General features: G+C 39.3%; 1 protein-coding gene and 1 non-coding gene across 4 annotated transcripts in view; one reads left to right on the forward strand and one right to left on the reverse strand.

The window, feature by feature from the left end:
• Positions 1 to 621: 621 nt before the first annotated feature.
• Positions 622 to 728, reverse strand: LOC121823602 (U6 spliceosomal RNA). The gene has a single exon (XR_006065116.2). It is a non-coding gene; the product is annotated as a U6 spliceosomal RNA (small nuclear RNA).
• A 6,538-nt stretch (positions 729 to 7,266) lies between these two features.
• Msr1 (macrophage scavenger receptor 1) overlaps positions 7,267 to 19,059 on the forward strand; it is a 63,039-nt gene continuing 51,246 nt past the window's right edge. The window contains exons 1-3 of one of the 3 annotated variants that reach the window (XM_015992820.3): positions 7,267 to 7,395; positions 16,636 to 16,741; positions 18,842 to 18,955. In XM_015992820.3, coding sequence (XP_015848306.2) covers positions 7,297 to 7,395; positions 16,636 to 16,741; positions 18,842 to 18,955 — 319 coding nt within the window. In that variant the 5' untranslated portion in view covers positions 7,267 to 7,296. Of the gene's footprint in view, positions 7,396 to 14,956; positions 15,154 to 16,635; positions 16,742 to 18,841; positions 18,956 to 19,059 lie in introns of those variants that run through there. The other 2 variants (XM_015992821.3, XM_076553511.1) reach the window with 2 other exon arrangements.

A 19,059-nucleotide genomic window follows, 5' to 3' on the forward strand; every position in this document is an offset into this window, starting at 1 on the left:
TTTGTCTCTGCTGCTCTGTTTGGAGGACAGGTAATCTTACCAGTTTATCCCAATGGGCTAGACTGACTGGACAAAGAGCCCCAGGGTCTCATGTGTCTCTGCCTAATGAGCATGTAAATTACAGGTTTTCCCTGCTGTGATCAGCTTTGAAGTGGGTACTGGGTATCAAACTCTGATCCTTAGATCCTTTACAAAGTGAGACATCTCTACAGATCTTGATTTTTTTTGTGAACTCCCTAGGTTGATATCCCAAGAGTTCAGGGATTCTGGGGAAGCATTTGCTTGGTGCTGTTTGCTGAGATTTTACTTAATGGACATTTTCATAACTCTTAAACTTACTTAAACTGAACCATGCTTTCCTTAGGATTCTGAAACCATACTTGCCTAAATGCAGTACAATGTATATTCATTTGTCTCCAATAGCACCCCCAAATGGATTCATATACACTTTCCTTCTTAGATTTCTGGTTCTTTTTAGTAAGACATAATCATAAGGAAATGGGGCACTGTGGATTTTGGTTGCTGTAAATAGCTGACCTTGCAAGGAAATCTGTTGCTATCATTTTGTAGATGCTTATTTTTTACTTCCCTAATTGTTTTTTTTTTTAATATTTTTTTGCTTAAAATATGGAACACTTCATGAATTTGCGTATCATCCTTGAGCAGGGGTCATGCTAATCTTCTCTGTATCGTTCCAATTTTAGTATATGTGCTGCCGAGGCAAGCATACTTCCGTAATTGTTGAAGAACTGTATGACCTGTGGTGTTTAGGATAAACTTATTGGATGTTACTTTAGTGAGGTGTTGGTTTGTGCTGATAGACCACAAAATCTAGGGTCTCAAATGGGTGCCCCAAGAACCCAGACTCTGGTCCAGTTGATGCAACAGCATGAGGTTTATTGAAATGACTGTACAGACGGGCTAACTCAGCTCCAAAGAGCAAGAGTAGCATCCTACTGCAGCCACATAGGTGTTTTTAAAGAAAAAACCCACAAAAACCATAAGATTACAATTCCCATACAATTTCATTTCAATTGATTTATGTCTAGAGGATAATTTCACAAGATCATGGTCTGATCACAGAGTGGGTACAGTCACGTCCACATGCACATTCTCCCCGAAACCTCAAGGGAGGTATCAGGGCAGGAGTGGAGTTTACACAAAGGTCACAGTGGTCCTTCCTGGAACACTTGCAACTATCCCAGTCACATTTGAGCACATCTCTTAATAGAAATCTCTTTATATTGTTACATTGTGGCAGGGGGGTAGTTGAGTAATGGCTGAGTCAGGTTGCCCTTGGAACTAGCTTTTTTAGTTCCTCATTCTCCTGGAGTTTGGGGGGTGTAAGCCTGAAGGGTTAGGGTCTTTCAGTGCTTAATGTTTCCTGTAGACAAAGCCCTTAGAAACTGAAACTTCCTCTAGTATACCCTTGCTTTCTCTTCTCTTTTGGTTTTGACTTTCTCTATATACTTCCTTTTAATTAATACCTTAAATATACATACAAGTAATATTATATGGGCTTGGTAGGTTACATTTAGAGATTCACATGTATATACAACACATACACATGCAATAAAAATTAATAAAAAATAGATCATGCATTTGAAGGAGGGGATTGGTATGTGGGAAGGCTTGGCAAGAGAAAAGGGGAAGGAAAAGTACTGTCATTAAACTAAAGTCTCAAAAATAGACAACAAAAATGATGCAGCAGCTCTTTGTCCTACTATCTTCTGGTCTTCTCCTGCAGCTTTGGTAAGTTATGGGGTAGGAGAGCATTCTATAATTTATGATTATGTTCTTTGCGAGGCCCTTTGTCTCTGGTCAGTAGCTTCGCATGCCTTCCATAGCTTTGATATTTTCCCTCTGTTAATATATGGGTAATATAAGGCTCTGTTGAAGTTTCCCCAATGAAGGGTGGGTCTTGGTTTTGGAGAACATCTGGCACATATGATAAACTGTTAATCCTATCCCAGCATTGTCAGATATTTTCCATGCTTCTGCAGTCTGAAAACTTCAACAGAATTATATTTATTTATTTATTTATTTAATGTATGGCTATTTTGCCTGCATGTATGTCTATGAACCACTTGCAATCCTGATCCTGCAGAGGCCAGAGAAGGATGTTGGATCCACTGAAACTGGTGTTTCAGAGGGTTGTATGCTGCCATACAGGTGCTGAAAATTGAACCTGGCTCCACTGAAAGAGTATCCCATGGTCTTAACCACTGAGCCATCTCTCCTGAGAACCCCTGATACACACAGTCATAGGTTTGTTTTGTTTGTTTTGTTTTGTTTGTTTGTTTTGTAAAAGCAGGAATGTTTGGGGGCTCCAAAGAGCCGCAGGTATTCTAGGAATATCTCATTTTGCTTATCAGCCTTCTGGTGCCTGTGAAACATTAATGTGTACGGGTGCTTGTTATAAAACAAATGTTGGGTCCACCGGCCTCAATGCTAGGATTCACCAGTGACCCAAAGTGAGCCACCCTGTTGTATTGGTGATGTTTGTTACTTATGTGACAAAATAACTGACCATAAGCAAGGAAGGTTTCATTTTGGGCTATGATTTCAGAAGAGATGAAGTCCACCCTGGGGAGGAAGGTGTGGCATTGGAAGCATGAAACATGTGATCACATTGAAGCCTTAGGATCCAAGAAAGAGAGCTGCTGGTGGCTAGCAAGCCTCCTCCTTTTCAATCAGCCCAGAAGCCTGAAAGCTTCACCCAGCTCATCAAAGGCTGGCTGTCCGTAGCCAGGATGGCTCTTCCTCCCTCAGTGAAATCTCTCTGGAAACACTCTCACAGACATTTTCAGAGGCATTTTGTAAGTTGACATAGAAGATTAACCATCGCACCACCCTAATCATCTGCCAACTAAAGATAGAAGTAATATAGTAGCTTAAATCAGAGAGGAGATGCACTCAATGGGCCTCAGAGGGGAACACAAAAGGTCCAGTGGTTCCAAATTGGTCTTTGGAGAACTAGCATTAGCTTTAGACTTAAACCTAAGAAAACTATGATTAAGGAGTGAAAACCAGGTATGAAGGAGTCCTGGTCAAGGTGTGGACTAGGTGATCGTCACCTCAGCTCTCATTCAAGAAACTGGCTCTTAGAGGTCAATGATTCCCGAGGAGAGCCCTCCAGTTTCCCTAAGATGATTATTAGTCCAAAAGAGTGCTTTGCCTTTGATATTAGCCTTTGTAGATGTTTGCCTGAACTTGAGGGGTGATCTGTCTTGTGACACAATTCATTGGAAACTGTTTTTGTCCTTTGTCATAAATGTAGTTATGGACTGGTATTGCTCCTGGAATTCAATGTGAATTCAGATTTAGGTTCCTCCTGTGGTATGAAATAAGAATGGTTTAAAGGTTGACAGTAAAATGTCTAAAAGAGACAAAAACAAAATGTGGGTTTTGGGGCTCAAGTGAGGAGTCCATAGTTTCTTTTTCAAAAGCAGTTTCTATGTGTCAGTTATACTCCTACAAGTTTGAGCCTCCAGTGGATTCTGCCTGAGGTAAACGAATCTCTCTGTTCCTGTTCGTTGTATTTGCCTACATTTTGCATTGTTTTGATAATTCTATACAGTTATAATATTCACTTGGAAATATATGCTCATTCCACCATTCTCAAAGTTTCTATGAAAGTCAGAACTCATTTGTTTGATTTCAGAATACATAAATATTAACTAAAAATATTACATATTTATGTCAAAACATAAAATGGTTTATTTTATTATTTTTTTAGTGTGTGTGTGTGTGTGTAATGTCTGTGGAGGCCAGAAGAGAGCATTAGATCCCATGATCTGGAATTGTACATGGTTGTGTGCTGTGGGACGGTCTGTATGTCAAATTGCTCTGATTGGTCAATAAATAAAACACTGATTGGTCAGTGGCCAGGCAGGAAGTAGGTGGGACAAGGAGAGAGGAGAATTGGGGGAAGCAGAAGGCTGAGGCGGAGAGACACTGCATCCGCCACCATGACCAGCAGCATGTGAAGATGCCGGTAAGCCACCAGCCACGTGGCAAGGTATAGATTTATGGAAATGGATTAATTTAAGCTATAAGCACAGTTAGCAAGAAGTCTGCCACGGCCATACAGTTTGTAAGCTATATAAGTCTCTGTGTTTACTTGGTTGGGTCTGAGCGGCTGTGGGACTGGCGGGTGACAAAGATTTGTCCTGACTGTGGGCAAGGCGGAAAACTCTAGCAACAGTTGTGTGTCAATGAAATGGATGCTGAGGATCAAACTTGGATCCTAAGGAAAAGCAGTGTATACTGATTGCTGAGCCATCTCTCCAGACCCTGTATATCATATCTTATCTCTTATGATTGATGACCAGTTGCAATTTTAGACATACAAGTAACTCTTAGAGAATATAAAATATTAGATCTTCTGTTAAGCTCTGGATGCTATGGAACCTAAAGCATTCAACTCAGTTTTTCCAATCCACTTCCTTAATCGATTACAGATTTTTAGTGAATACTAGTCAAATCTTCTGCAGCTTTCACTGTATATACATGTTTAAAAGTGGAAGAGATAAAGGGACTAGATACATTCCATGTACCCCAAGACTGATCATAGGTGAACATCCAAAAGTTCTGAAGTATGCTTAAGTGTGTGACATATTTCCCACGCAATGCTTCTGATGAAGAATGCAGGCATCCCTCAGTGGTACATATGCTGACCCAAGATAAAGAAATGATATATTCTAACACAGTCAAAAATGCACACCCTTATCCTCTGAGCCATCTCCTTGTCCCACCACACTTTCTTGATCAGGCCTGGCAGAGTGGCTGGAATTAAATGAAACAATAAAGCCCCAGCTCCTTAGACATTCTTCATTTCTTCCATGATGTCAATTAGCCTTTGGTCGGAGTTTAGTCTTTTCTTCCTGATTTCCTGGTAAGGAGTTTGTATGCACCATATTATATGATATCTAATAGATAACTCAATATACTATAATGCATTATAGAATATATATATATATATATATAGATAGATAGATAGATAGATAGATAGATATAGATAGATATATAAACAAAATGTGTGGATAGTAGATCTTTTTGGACGTAGAAGAAATGGAATTTTTTTTAAATGAACAGTTAAATTAACCAGAGGATGAGGAAATAATGAAGGGAAGTGGTTAGAATTGGGAAGTACAACTATATATAACGGTGTTGCAGAGACTAGAAATGTAGCTGACCCCAGTCTAACGAATCCTCATAAAAATAGAAAGTTGGAAAGTCGGTGTCATAATTTATGGCTTCTTAAGTGTGACTTTTAAGATCTTGTAGTATTAGTGGGTTATCTACATTTAACACTACAGAAAGTTTTTTTTTTCTGAGACAGGATCTCACTAGATAACTAGTGGACCTCGAAATCTACATCCCCCTTTCTCAGTCTCCTGAATGCTAGGGTCACAGGGCTGCATCTCCATTCCTGGGTAGGATGTGATTCCTATACTCCAGATATCATAGGCCCCATGCCCTATAATCAGATGTACTAACAAACAATAGTAAAGAAAAATGAGTGAGATCTTGTGTCAGTTTGAAGCTCTTCTTTCTTTAAAATGTTATGAGAAACTTCCAACATGTGGTTATGAACTAGCATAATAGCCTCAGTGCTAGTCCAATGTGGATGGATTTATGATTATATACTTTTATTTGAAGTTTCATGGCTAGAAATTATATGGCCCTTTAAAATACTTATTTTATTATTTTCCTTTTAATTAAAAGAGATGTGATGCTAAGGATTGAACTAGGACCCCTTGGCTAGTATTACACAAGTGCTCTACCACTGAGCTATACCCCTGACCACTCTCAGCCTTTTATTAATTACCTTAGGAATGGGTTTGCCATACTGTTATTATAAATAGTATTAGTATTAAATTATCACTTGTGTTTCCCAAATGCTTTGCTCTTATGATCTTTCTACCATTCGTTGTCATTGGATAGTGGGTACCTTTTGGACTTACTGATTTGATCCATCATTTCTTAAGAAGCATGATTCCTACAATTCTTCCTTCTCCTTTTCTGTAGGGTTCCAAGCTCCAAAGGGAGGGACTCAATGGAGATCTCTTATTTGGGTTCTCTCTCTGCCTAGTGGGTTTCTGTATCTGCTCCAGTCAGCTTCCAGAAGAAGCCACTAAGGATGATGATGCACTGAAGGAACTAAGCAGGGCTCATAGGGCCTCACAGAGATTGACGTGGCAATCAGGGAGCCTGCATGGATCTGGGCTACATCCTTAGCATCTATATTATAGTTGTTGACTCGGTGTTTTGGGGGACTCGTCATAGTGGGAGTGGGGTATCTCTGACTCTTTCACCTGCTCTTGGGACCCTTTTCCTTCTACTGGGTTGTCTTGCCCAGCCTTTATATGAGGTTTTGTGCCTAGTCTTACTGTAACTTGTTATGTTGGGTCCAGTTGACCTCCCTAGGAGGCCTGCTCTTTTCTGAAGGGGAAAGGAGGAACTGTAGATCTGGGGGAGACAAGCACCTGTAGGGGGCTGGGAGGAGTGGAGGGATGTAATGTATGAAGAGAAGAATAAATTTTTTAAAAAAGAAGAAGCATGATTCCTTCTGTTTGGAGCACCAAGTATTGCTTGTGGAAAATTATCTATCTCTGTTCAGAAATATTATTTATAAAAGCTTAATCATGCAATATTGAATGTTTAAGTGTGTCATCCTTGAACTTGTGAATGAATAAAACAAAACATGCAAACCTTTTACCATACATCAGAAGGTAAAGGGTTTTCCTTCCCATTGAGCTGGTGATTAAGCTTCCCTTAGTCAAATGGGCTCCCAGATAATAAATGGACACTGCTAGCGCCATTACAGAGAGACCTGAATCATCGAGCAGCAGCGTTGCTGATTTCCACTGTTAAGTGCCGTAGCCTTTCCTTGTGTCTTGTTTTATGCTTTGGCTCTACTCTCTCCTATAAAGACCAGGAGAAAAGTGTGAAAGAGAGAAAACAAAACGTGGTCTCTTCTCTCAGCACTGTATGACTGCAAGAAGATGCGATGGGAAATAAATGATTCGGGAGAAGTCGTACATAACTTGTACACCACGAATGACTGGTGTGGGGTTAACTTTGCACCCTGCCCTGAAATTCTTGTTCTTTTTTTTTTTTTTTTAAAAAAAAAAACTTCTCTTTTTTTCTTTTTACAATGTCCTGTGAGGAAAGGGGAATGAGTTATCTGACAAATTTAGAATGTGCAAACTTGCGCATTGATGAAACAGCTATTGAAATACATTTCAAAGTAAGATTTTTCAACACGCAACTGTGTCATTTCCTCTCCAGATGCTGAAATACTATGTGATAAAGATTTTAGGTTTCAGTTGTAAAGAGAGGGAAGTGGATAAATCAGTGCTGCCTCCCTTACCAGCAATGACAAAAGAGGTATATTTTAATCTATTTTTTCCTAAATTTACTTGTATTGAGTGTGTGAGTCTACTCTGTGTACATGTGAGTGTGTGAGGGGAGAGAGAGAGAGAGGGGAGAGAGAGAGAGAGAGAGAGAGAGAGAGAGAGAGAGAGAGAGAGAGAGAGAGAGAGAGAGAGAGAGATCTGATTAGTAATTTCTAGTAGAACCCTTATCCTACCACTAATAGTTTGGTTTTGTTGTTTAACAGGTTAAAATGATAGTAAAAATTCCAGCCAAGGTGTTCATTAATGAAAACATAATAAATATGCATGAAATGAACAAGTTTATAGTCAGTTTAGCAAGGAACTATGTGTTTTTTGTTAAAACTTGTTGGTTACATTCAAAGTATGTTTAACAAATTAGTTTGTTCCTTTCTCTTCATATGACATTTTTGGCTTTAACCTGATGGTTGTATTAATCTTCCTTGCTCATAGAGTGAATATTGACTGAGTCTCTTCTGCAGATAATTTTTGAATTACATATGAGCAAGAGATACAAAGAAAAAATTATGTTTAATTTTATGAGAAATTCTTAATATAAAGCTTATGGGCAAGCAGAACTAGTATAACTTGGGCATTCTACACAGAATAAAATTGCTATAGGTAACTACTGTATGAAGGGAAAGGACTATTACTTTAAAGGGAGAGAGAACTATAAAAATATCTTCATGGAGATGTTACAATTTAGGGTGATATTGATGGATGAATAAGACTTACACAGCATAAAATTGGGCTGGTGTTATCGCTGGCCATGTGGAACTGTGGCAGAATAGTCACAGAGCTGAAATGATGAATGTTTTGTGTCGTAGCTAAGAGCTCACCTTGTATAAGCTCACTGCCTGCTTGCTTTCAGACCCCAGCATCTTCCCTTCCAACTATACAATATTGGGTAAATACCTAAGCCATTTATGTCTTAGTGTCCTAAGATGCAAAATAGAGAAAATCTGACTATATACCTCACAAAGCTGCCTTGAAGCTAAAATAAGTAAAGCTCATATGGTTATACAGAATTGTAAAATAGTGCTGATTCATTTTTTGGTAGCTTTCTGCATATGAGGCAAGTTTAAAATTATCTTAGTCTTCATAGTATTCCTTTACATTGATAGTATATTAATGCTTTACATATACGAAATTATAATTCAAAACTGTTAAAATATTTGCTTTCTTTCTTTAAAATCATATACCTAAAAGAATGGCATATGTATTTTTCTATTTAGCATGCTTGTTAATACTTTATTATTTATTTATATTTTTTTATTTTTTGAGAATTTTATATAATGTAACTTCATCACATTTTTCTCATCACTTTTTGGTCTTAGATTCGAACATTGATACTCTTTCTGTTTCCAAGGGTGATTGTCACTACCGTAAGGCACAATGTGGTTCAGTCTCTAACAGGAATTTTTATACACTCATTTCTTCAGCATGGAAACAATGATTGCACAAATGTACTAATTTTAAAAATGATACAAATTGTCAGCTGCTTATATAAAGAAACAAGGCTTTTATTTTAAAAGAATAAGGAAGATTACACCGGAGCAATTTACCCCAATGTTCAAAATAATTTGACTGTAAGAACACCAGAGCAAATATGTGTAGAGATTGATCTCAGAAGAAATGATACATAGGAAATATGAAAAAACAAGTGGTGGGATGCACGGCCACCGTCCCGTGATCCAGCTGTTTGGAATGCCAAGTCAGTCAGACAACAAGCAGCAGATATGCCTGGGCTACTGAGTGTATTCAAGCCCAGTGTGGGCAATTTAGTGGGATCTGGTCTCAAAATTGAAAGTAGGGGAGTGGGGGGGTTGTAGAGCCCATCTGTAGCATCTTTGCTGAGCAGGCAATTGTTCACAAGTCTAATGCTAGTACAAAGACAACAACAACAAATAGTTAATAGATGATAGACACAAATCCCTTACTTAGTTACATGCAGGTATAAGAAAGCACTCCTGTATTGTACAAGCAATGGATATGAACAGACAATATCCAAGGTGTACAATAAATAAAAAATAATGGCAAGGAAATATTTCTACAATAATTATAAACATGAAAACAAAGGTGTCTTAAAATAACATAATTTGTGTTAATGGCTAAGCAATTCTATGGTGACAAATTTGGTTTAAAAATCGCCATACTTACATGTTACTCAAATATATGTGTGTTTTATACCATCTTTCTAAAGAATGGTAGATACCGTAAATTAACAATAGTTTTTACTTAGTCTAGTAGTTCAACAGAAAAGTATCAAAAGAATTAGACTAGCCAGTTGGTGGTGGCGCATGCTTTTAATCCCAGCACTCGGGAGGCAGAGGCAGGCAGATCTTTGTGAGTTCGAGGCCAGCCTGGTCTACAGAGTGAGATCCAGGAAATGCACAAAGCTACACAGAGAAACCCTGTCTCAAAAAACCAAAAAAAAAAAAAAAAACAACTAATTGATCAATATGACATTATTTATATTAGTAGAATCATGAACTCCAGAAATGGGGGAGGTGTTATAAGAAAATGGCTATAGAAATAGATACTCATGTTTGATCAAATATCATATAGTTCATTATTTTTAATTTGAAAAAAATCAAAGAAGGAGAAAAACATGTTTTTTAAGGGAAATTAGTTATACAAATCAATATGCACATTGCAATGTCCACTGTATAAATCCGGACATATGCACAAAGACTAAAATGTCCTGTGATGCATGATGGCACTTTATTGTATTAAAATGATGGGTTGGTAGAAGCTGAATTCTACCTCAGCTTTCATGTCCCTCCGTTGTTTTAATGATCAAATGGGAAAAAAAAAATGAAGGCTGTGGTTCGTGCTAACCTCAGAGTTCTTTCATATGGCTTTCCTGTTGCTACGTCCAGGAACTTTTGACCCTGTATAAAAAGCTGATATGGCAGAGATGTGTTTCGCTTCTCATGAGAACACTCTGCTGATAGATTATCCACGCTCCAAGAATTTCCCAATCCTTTATCAGTGCACTGGCCTGTGGTGGGAAAAAGTCACATTATGTGAAGCTGTTTGTCCCTTAACTTGGAAATTACGTCTAAGGTCACAGGAAAATGCTGTAGAACTGTTCACAGATTGCTAATAAGGTCTCACCTGTGCATGTATTCTAACACTTGCAAAGTTGCTGTAATAATTATCAGATGAAAATTGAAATTATTTGATAAATTTAATAATACATTCCTTTGGGTAAAATGAGATGTACTAGTGATATCTTTCATATCAATTAACTAACTTAATGCATGTCAGAAAGAAACATTTTCCAGTGCAAAACAGAAATTTCTTTGTTTTTAATTAAAACCATTTTTATTCATTTTACATACCAACCACAGACACCTCTCTTCCCTCCTCCTGCCCCCCAGCCTTCCCTCCCAACCCACCTTACATTCCCTCCTCAGAGAAGGTAAGGCCTCCCATGGAGAGTCAGCAGAGCCCAGTACATTGAATTGAGGCAGGTCCAAGCCCCTCACCCTGCATCAAGGCAGAAATTTCAAATTCTGCATTTGTGAAATATGAACTTTCCTTGAGGTACCAGCAGATCCATGTGGCACAATCATCCTGAAAAAACATTTTGCTTTTTCGTGTATGTCATTTTTCATTTCCACTTTGTTTTATCTTCATTTTATGGCTCTGGGGATCAAGCTGGGATCCTTGCATCTGACAGGCAAGCACTGAGATCATCAGGGGAGGAAGTAGGGAGAGACATGAGCTAGGCCCTGGCACTCTCGATTCAAGGAATAGGGGAAGACACACAGTACACCTGTTATCTCAGGAGCCTGAGGGAGGAAGGTTGCATTGCAAACTGTTCACCTAGTGACACACTGTCTCAACACAAAATCAAAATCAAACAGAAAATAGCCAAAGGTTTGTCTGTGTCTGGAAGTGTGGGATCCTTCTCCTTTACTCAGCCACTAATCAGACTTGTTTTCAAGTTTATGTTTCTCTGTTTTTTTTTTCTGATGAAGTATTCTCTATATGCCTGCTTCTCACCCCCCACCAACATCCTTTAAAGAGCTTAAAACTATAGGGAGTAAATTGAGAGAAATCTAATACGCGATGAATCTTTGTTGATGCTGTAGCTCATAAAGATGTTTTTGTCATGAATGTGAGTGTTTATTAAAGGCATCCCAGCAGTAGATTGCTGAAAGCAGACGTTGCCCACAGTGATAAAATCCCTACATCTGCATTCAGAGCCGGTGTTCATAATGCACATAGAACTGTGGGTGTCGATGAGAACACTGTGTTTGGAAAAACACAAGAATGAGGACTGGGAGTGTCAGAAGCTGCTGTCCTGGCCAAGCTGCTACCATTTTCATGAGAACAACTGCGCCTACTTGTGAGAATCCGTCACCATTGAGCCTGTGGACTGTTGACATACTCTCTCCAAAATGTGAATGAGGGAGCAGGGAGGACCACTGGACATTTACCAGAGTATCTGGCCACTCTTCCAGGCATTCGTATATAGTTACATCCTAATTGCAAGTGGTCTTATAAACCCAGGGAGAGGCTAAGACATACGGGCTGGGAACTAGTATGGAAAGGAGGCTTCATCTATGAAAACATGGGGAAGCCATCATCCATAGACTTTTCAGAGGGGCTGCACTGATGTCAGCCAAGCTTCTGTCCATAACCCACAGCCATGCTCTTTAAGGAAGCCAAGAACATTCATTGTTCCCAGAGTGAACTGTGCTGTGCTGGAATCATACTTTAGTTTATCACTGGGATCTAAAAAGAGGGGATCGATATTGTTCCTCTATCCCCTACAAGAAATTTTAGCAGTTGGGAATATTGCTGCAAGAGAATCAGCGATTCGGTGATTGAAGAGCTATTATCGAAGTTTAGAGAGTGAAAACTAGGTTAGATAAACATCCTATCACACTAACTGCCCTACTCCCACATCATCCTGCCCAAAATCTAGTAATGTGTCCCTGAAAATACCAGTAGGATGTGGTTAAGTGGCCATTTGAGACTCACGAAATCAAAGGGATGCATACAAGGACCAGGGCAGAGGCAGTCTGTGTTCCTAAGCCCTAATGGACAAGCCTGGTTCTGACTCCCAAAGCAAGCAACAGAAAATATACAGAAAAAAAGGAAAATGAACTCACTTACAATTTTACCCAAAGTGGTTCAGTCAGGCTCCATCTTCCTCAATTGTTCCAACTTGTGGAAAAGCTGAGGCAAAATCTGGGAAATATTCAGCTTGATTTTGATGGAAGCTCAGCCTGTCAAAGCCAGAAGAAGACAAGCCTTTCTCAGAGTGCCAAGAGCAATATGAATTTTCAAGTCATGACAAGGTATTTCCTATAAGGAGCTGGATATTAAGAAATTAAATAAAAACACAATGAAATACTAAGTTCTGTGGAGCCTGTTACATTAATACAGGGTCAAGGATGCTACCAAAAGACTCTGGATGTCAAGTAAAACCCCCACAGAATCTGAGTCACAAAAATTGTGAAGAATTTCTGTTTCTAAAAGAACTCACCTCTGCAGTTCCCTGGTTTTCTAAATATCCATTTCACTTGGTAAACAAATACATGTGATTAAATTCTTACAATGTCTAACATAATTATCCACTCAACAATTATAAAGTATATTCAAAATTCTAGTTTGCCTTAAGTTCTAGTGATACAACGATGGAAAAAAACAGACATGGATCTCCCAGCCCATAGCTTACACTCCAAACATATTTTTTTCAGGTACAAATGTTTTCATCTTTGTTCATAAACATTCCTCCATAGAGAATAGAGCAGATGAATTGTAATGTTCCCTTCGCATTTCAGTGAAAATGAACTCAGGATATCTCAAAAGGCACACTAAATCCTTCTTTACTCTTTTGGAGAAGGACCAGGGACATCCAGTAACAACATGGTTTCATTAACAGTGTGCAAACAAGGGCTTTTCCACCCTGTTCTTTACCACCTGAGCTCAGAGTCCAACATTTTTCCACTTGGCCACAATTGCTGTGAATGTGGCTTTAACGTGAATATAGAGCCGTTTCATTATTAACTCTTCGTTTGTTTGTTTACTTGCTCATTTGTTCAGTTTGATGAGTGAAATCATTGTCCACATAGATTAAAAGTCAGGAAACGGAAGGAAAGCCTTGATCAGAAGGTGAAACCGGCTTCCTCCAAAGTCAGTTTCCCAGGTTATTTGTTATTCACTGACTTAATTACTTAAGAGCTTCCATTTGCCTATCTTGTGAGACAGTTCTACAGTGTGGCCCAGGCTGGCCTTAATTCTGCACATTCCTCCTCCCCCTTGCCACTGCCTCCCGAGTGCCAGGATTGTAGGCAAATGGTGAGACTGTAGCCATGTGCCACCGTGCCTTGAAGTTGGCATTTTTATCTCTTTGTGATGGAGCTCTTGCAAGGCTATATTTTTCAGCTTCAGCCTCTGTAACAGATGAGAAAAAAAGTACTTGCAATACAGGTCTGCTTGGTTTATTGGGCTTTTTCTTCCTTTTTCAATTTTGCCTTACATCCCCCCCCCAAAAAAAAGAGCAGATTCAGGTCCTACACCTACATTCTTTTATTCCCTTGTCCTAGTGGCCAAATTCTGTAAAGATCACAATCCTCAGACCAAACAAAATAAGACTTGTGGAAAACGATTCTCAGAAATGATCAACATGAAAAGATTGTCACTGTGAGTGACCAGATAAATAATTTCCTTGGCCATATTTTAGAAGTATATTGATAGGAATTTAGTCATATCCTTGCTGTATCTTCAAAGCAGAGATGAGCCTTTAGAAATGAGTGATGGTCCTCCATTCCCAACCCAGGCTAGAGTTTTGTTTCCTGACATTGCCATGATTTCAGTTAAAATTTCAGTACTAAACACATCCCTCAGCATTGAGGGGGGTGGGCATAAAGAAGGATCAGAAGATGCTGGATTCTTGCTAAAATAGTCATCGCACCTGAACTGTGACCAACACAACAGTTAATCTGTTTATCTTCTCAGACAATATTCTTAAATTGCAGACCATTCTATCCTACACAGTACCATTTCTTGAATGTTTGTTAGAATCTTAAGTTATTTTGTTAGTTTATTTTGTGCTACTACATTTTACTCACTTTCATGTATAATTTCAAAAGCCTGGGATGTGGTTTAATGGTAAAAAGCCTATAGCATAAAAGCTTGACTGAGTTCTTGATTTTAATGACTAACACCACAGTGGAAAGAGAAAAGGAGGAAGAGAGAAAAACCTTGTATTTTAATTAAATACTTATTTAATTAAAAAAAATTTGTATAGATTTACTCATTTAGTAAATGAGTAAATAAGCTAGCTAGTCTTATGTCAACTTGACACACAAACTAGAGTTATCTGAAAGGAGTGCACCTCAACTGAGAAAATGCTTCCATAAGATCCGGCTGTAAAGCATTTTCTGAATTAGTAACTGATGGGGCAGGACCCAGCCCATTGTGGGTGGAGCCATCCCTGGGCTGGTGGTCCTGGTTTCTATAAGAAAGCAGGCTGAGCAAGGCACTGGGAGCAAGCTAGTAAGCAGTACCCTTCCATGTCCTCTGTATCAGCTCCTACCTCCAAGTTCCTGCCTTGTTTGGGTTCCTGGCCTGACTTCCTTTGGTGATGAACAGCAATATGGAAGTGTAAGCCAAATAAACCCTCCCCTTCGACTTGATTACTGGTCATGGTGTTTCATTACAGCAATAAAAACCCTAACTAAGACATTTTGTATAATCAGAAGTAAGAATGGGACCTAGTACATGCTTGGTAAGTATTTTACCACTCAGCTAATCTTGGTCATATTTAAATTTATAAATATAAAAGTATGCATATTAGTGAGTAATATGTAATATATTGATGTATTATTATATGTAGTGTGTCATATTAAAATAACGTTAAATATTTTCTTTTGATGAAAACTTTCAAGATTCTTTTTGCTGTCTTTTGAATGTGCAGTGCAACGCTGCCATGTGTGGTCACCCGACTGTGCAATACCAGACCAGACTCTGCTGCTCTCAGCTATGACTCAGTGCCTTCTGATCTAGAATTGCGTGTCATTGACCCTCTCCACCCAAGTATCAGGATGTCTGGCATGGTGGCCCATTTAGCAACACGTTAAGACATTCAAGGGCTTTGATACCTGCCATTAGAGATAAAGGTATTTTTTTTTTTTTTTGCTCAGTAGAATATTGGTAGAATTTAAAGGACACAAGTACAGATTCATGTTGTGTGATGCAAAAGTATAAAGAAATAGAGAAGAGTTGGGGAGAAAGAGAAGAGGGAAAGAAAAGAGGAAGAGGAGGAGGAAATGAGGGAGAGAGGGCCAGTTGGAAGGAAAGGAAGGAAAAGTTAGCTTTTCCTGTGCACTTAAATCTAATGACTTGACTTTATCTTTCTAAACAGATAAACAGATGCCTTGGCAAGGAAGTCTGACTCACTAAGCTTTGTCTAATACATTCAGTCCAGAAAGTCACAGGAAATATTTGTCTCAAACATGTATAACTATTTGTTCTAAGGGAAATCATTTTTTTTCTCTGCAGCTAGTTATTTTCTGCCACTTGGATTTTTTTTTTTTTTTTTAGTTAGAAAAGTCAGGGTACTCCTCCTCACATTCAAAGACCACATGCCTGTAAACATAGATGCTTTTCTACAGAGAACAACACAGCAATGAATCCTCAGGAATCTGACCTCTTACATCTATTTTTCATGTGCTTGCAATGTATGGCTGAGTGCATGTTTGTGTGCATGTGACTGTGTGTCTGGAGGAAGTGAAACTGAACCTGTGTGTACCTGTGGGTGGAGACCAAAGATCAGCGCTGGATATTGTCTTCTGTTTCTTTGCACCATAGATTTTGAGACAGGATCTTCACTCTGTCTGAGATTCACCAGTGGGTTGTAGTTACTGGCCATCACAGTACTGGAGATCCTCCTGTCTCCACTTTAGAGCACTAGGGCTATTCCTCCTCTAGCTTTTTGGTCGATGATAGGCATTCAAATTCAGATATTCATGCTTGACCAGCAGGCACTTTATAGGCAACTATCCTCCCAGCCTTATAAATACAACTTTTTTATACTTCCATGAAAAGTCATGAAAAAGATTAATACAGTGCTTTATATGACCTTTGTATTTAATTATACATTTTGCTTGCTAAAATTGAATATTAATTATAAATAATTAACTTACAACACCATGAAAAGTGATCTCAGCAATTTCATATGGGATTAATGTATTCTGTGTGTGTGTGATAGACCACAGAGCAGCAGAGGCTCTGCCCTGATGAACCAGAGGATGCTGACAGCTACTCAGAGTCTGTGAAATTCGATGCTCGCTCGATGACAGCATTGCTTCCTCCCAGTGAGTAGAAAGTGACCGAGTAACACAGGTGGTGGGTTGGGTGGCTTACATCAGTAGATTTGTTTATTTTTTTTCCTCACAGTTCTCTATCCTAGAAGTCTTAAATCAAAGTGTCCAAATGGCACAGGTCATTTAAAGGCCGTGTCTCTTTCCAGCTTCTAGTTGTTTCTGGCAATTCTTGGTGGCCCCGGCTTTTAGCCGAGTCACTGGCACCTCTGCTTCCTGCTTCAGAGGGTTTGTTTTCCTGTGTAATTGTGTGTTCTGTTCTCTTCTTAGAAAGATCCAACCACCAGAATAAATATCACACCGCAAGACATCATTTACACTTGACTACATCTTCTGTGACCCTAGTTCCAATTAAAATCACCTCCATCATTATCTAGAGCTGGGACTTCTGCATATCTTTCGGGGAGATAAAAAAAAAAATCGCACTTGCAACAGATGAATCATATGGTGACAGGAACACAAGGGAAACAATGTTCTGCAGCTTCTGATCAGGCTGGAGGTGACAGACCAGAATAGCTTATTAGTTGACTAACTCTTGACGCCCATATCTGAGAGGATGGGTGGGTGGAAAGAGAAGAGTTAGAGAGAGATTCCATGTAGGGGAAATAGCATGCGAAACACATGAGTTTACACAAACAAATTCAAATCCCGGCTCATAGTTAAAACTCACTGTGTGCTAGTTCACATCTGTAATTCCGCTGCTGGAGAGGCAGAGACAGAGAAATCCCCGTGGCTTGTTGAGCAACCAGTCTAACTAAATTTGCAAATTCCAGGTTCAGCTAGAGACCTTGTCCCTAAAATAAAGTGGAAGGGACAGAATGATTGCTCAGTGGCTAAGAGTCCTTGCTCCTTCAGAGGACTTGGATGTGATTCCTAGTGTGCACATGCCAGCTCATAACCAGCTATGACTCCAGTTCCAGGTGATCTGACCCCTGGCCTTTACATGCACCAGACACACACAGGGTGCACAAACAGGACTCACATTCAGCCAGCCTGAAACACAGACAGTTCCAACTTATTTTTATAATGGGTTCTTCTTTTTAATTTTCATTCTTTACTTTTCTTGACTCTACTTTTTAAAAAATGTTCATTTCCTTCCCACAAAATGTAATTGAACAGAGCTGAACAAAGTGGTCCACATCTATAGTTCTAGAACTTAGGAGGTGGAGGCAGGAAAATCATGAGTCCAAGGCCATTTTTAGCTGCAGAGTGAATACCATGCCAGCCTGGGCTACATGAGATAGCCAGGGCTATATGAAACTATCTCAGGAAAGAAGCTTGGGAGGTGACTTATTCAGTCACGTGCCTGCTGTGCAAGCAGGGGGACTTGAATTTGGATCTTCGGAAGCTGTATTAAAAGCTGAGGGTGGCAGAGGCAGAGTACTCTTCCCAGCACCGGGGAGACAAATACAGGCAGACCCCTGGAGCTCCTTGGTCGGCCAGTCTACTCAAATCAACAAAATGCAAGTTCCATGAGAGATCCCGTCTCAGAAGTAAAGAGTGCATCCAAATAGATGCACTCTTTACTTAGAGGGCATCCAAACCCTGACCATGAGCCTCCACAGAAACCCAGGTGTAGACACACACACACACACACACACACACACTTACACACACACATACACACACACAGACACACACACTTACACATACACACACACACACACACACACACACACACACACACACACACTCCCCACACAATAAATAGGTAAATAATCTACCATTTTCCCTCTGTATCAGCATGGTCCCACTGTAGTACATTTTACAGGAGTTCCTGTTCTTTGTAAATGCATGTCAAGGAGATAAATATAGTTGTTAGGTCCTGATATATCAAGAGGATGGGTTTCATTGATGCGTTCCAAAGTTTTGTCAACATGTAAATCATTTTTTATCCCATTTAGAATAATTGTATGTCACAGTCCAATCATGTGAGATACGCAAATCGGAAATGATATGCAGTCATGTTCTCTCACTTGTGCAACGAGTACTTTACCTGCTGGAGCTTATACCCAACACCAGTTTTCAAGACTTAAATTTAGGTTTTTAATGATAGGCTGGGATTTTGTTGTGTATTCTTTTGCTTTGTTTTAGATCCTAAAAATGGCCCTTCCCTTCAGGAGAAGCTGAAGTCCCTCAAAACGGCCCTAGTCGCGCTCTACCTTCTTGTGTTTGCCGTTCTCATACCGCTCATTGGGATAGCGGCAGGTACAGTATCCTAGAATTTTCAAACTCTTGATCTGCTTATTGTAAGAGCAGAACTATGGCAGTTTTTGTATGGTAGATTTGTAAAGAAACTTCATATACTAAAG

This window comes from Peromyscus maniculatus, chromosome 17 (genome assembly GCF_049852395.1).
Source record: "Peromyscus maniculatus bairdii isolate BWxNUB_F1_BW_parent chromosome 17, HU_Pman_BW_mat_3.1, whole genome shotgun sequence".
NCBI lineage: Eukaryota > Metazoa > Chordata > Mammalia > Rodentia > Cricetidae > Peromyscus > Peromyscus maniculatus.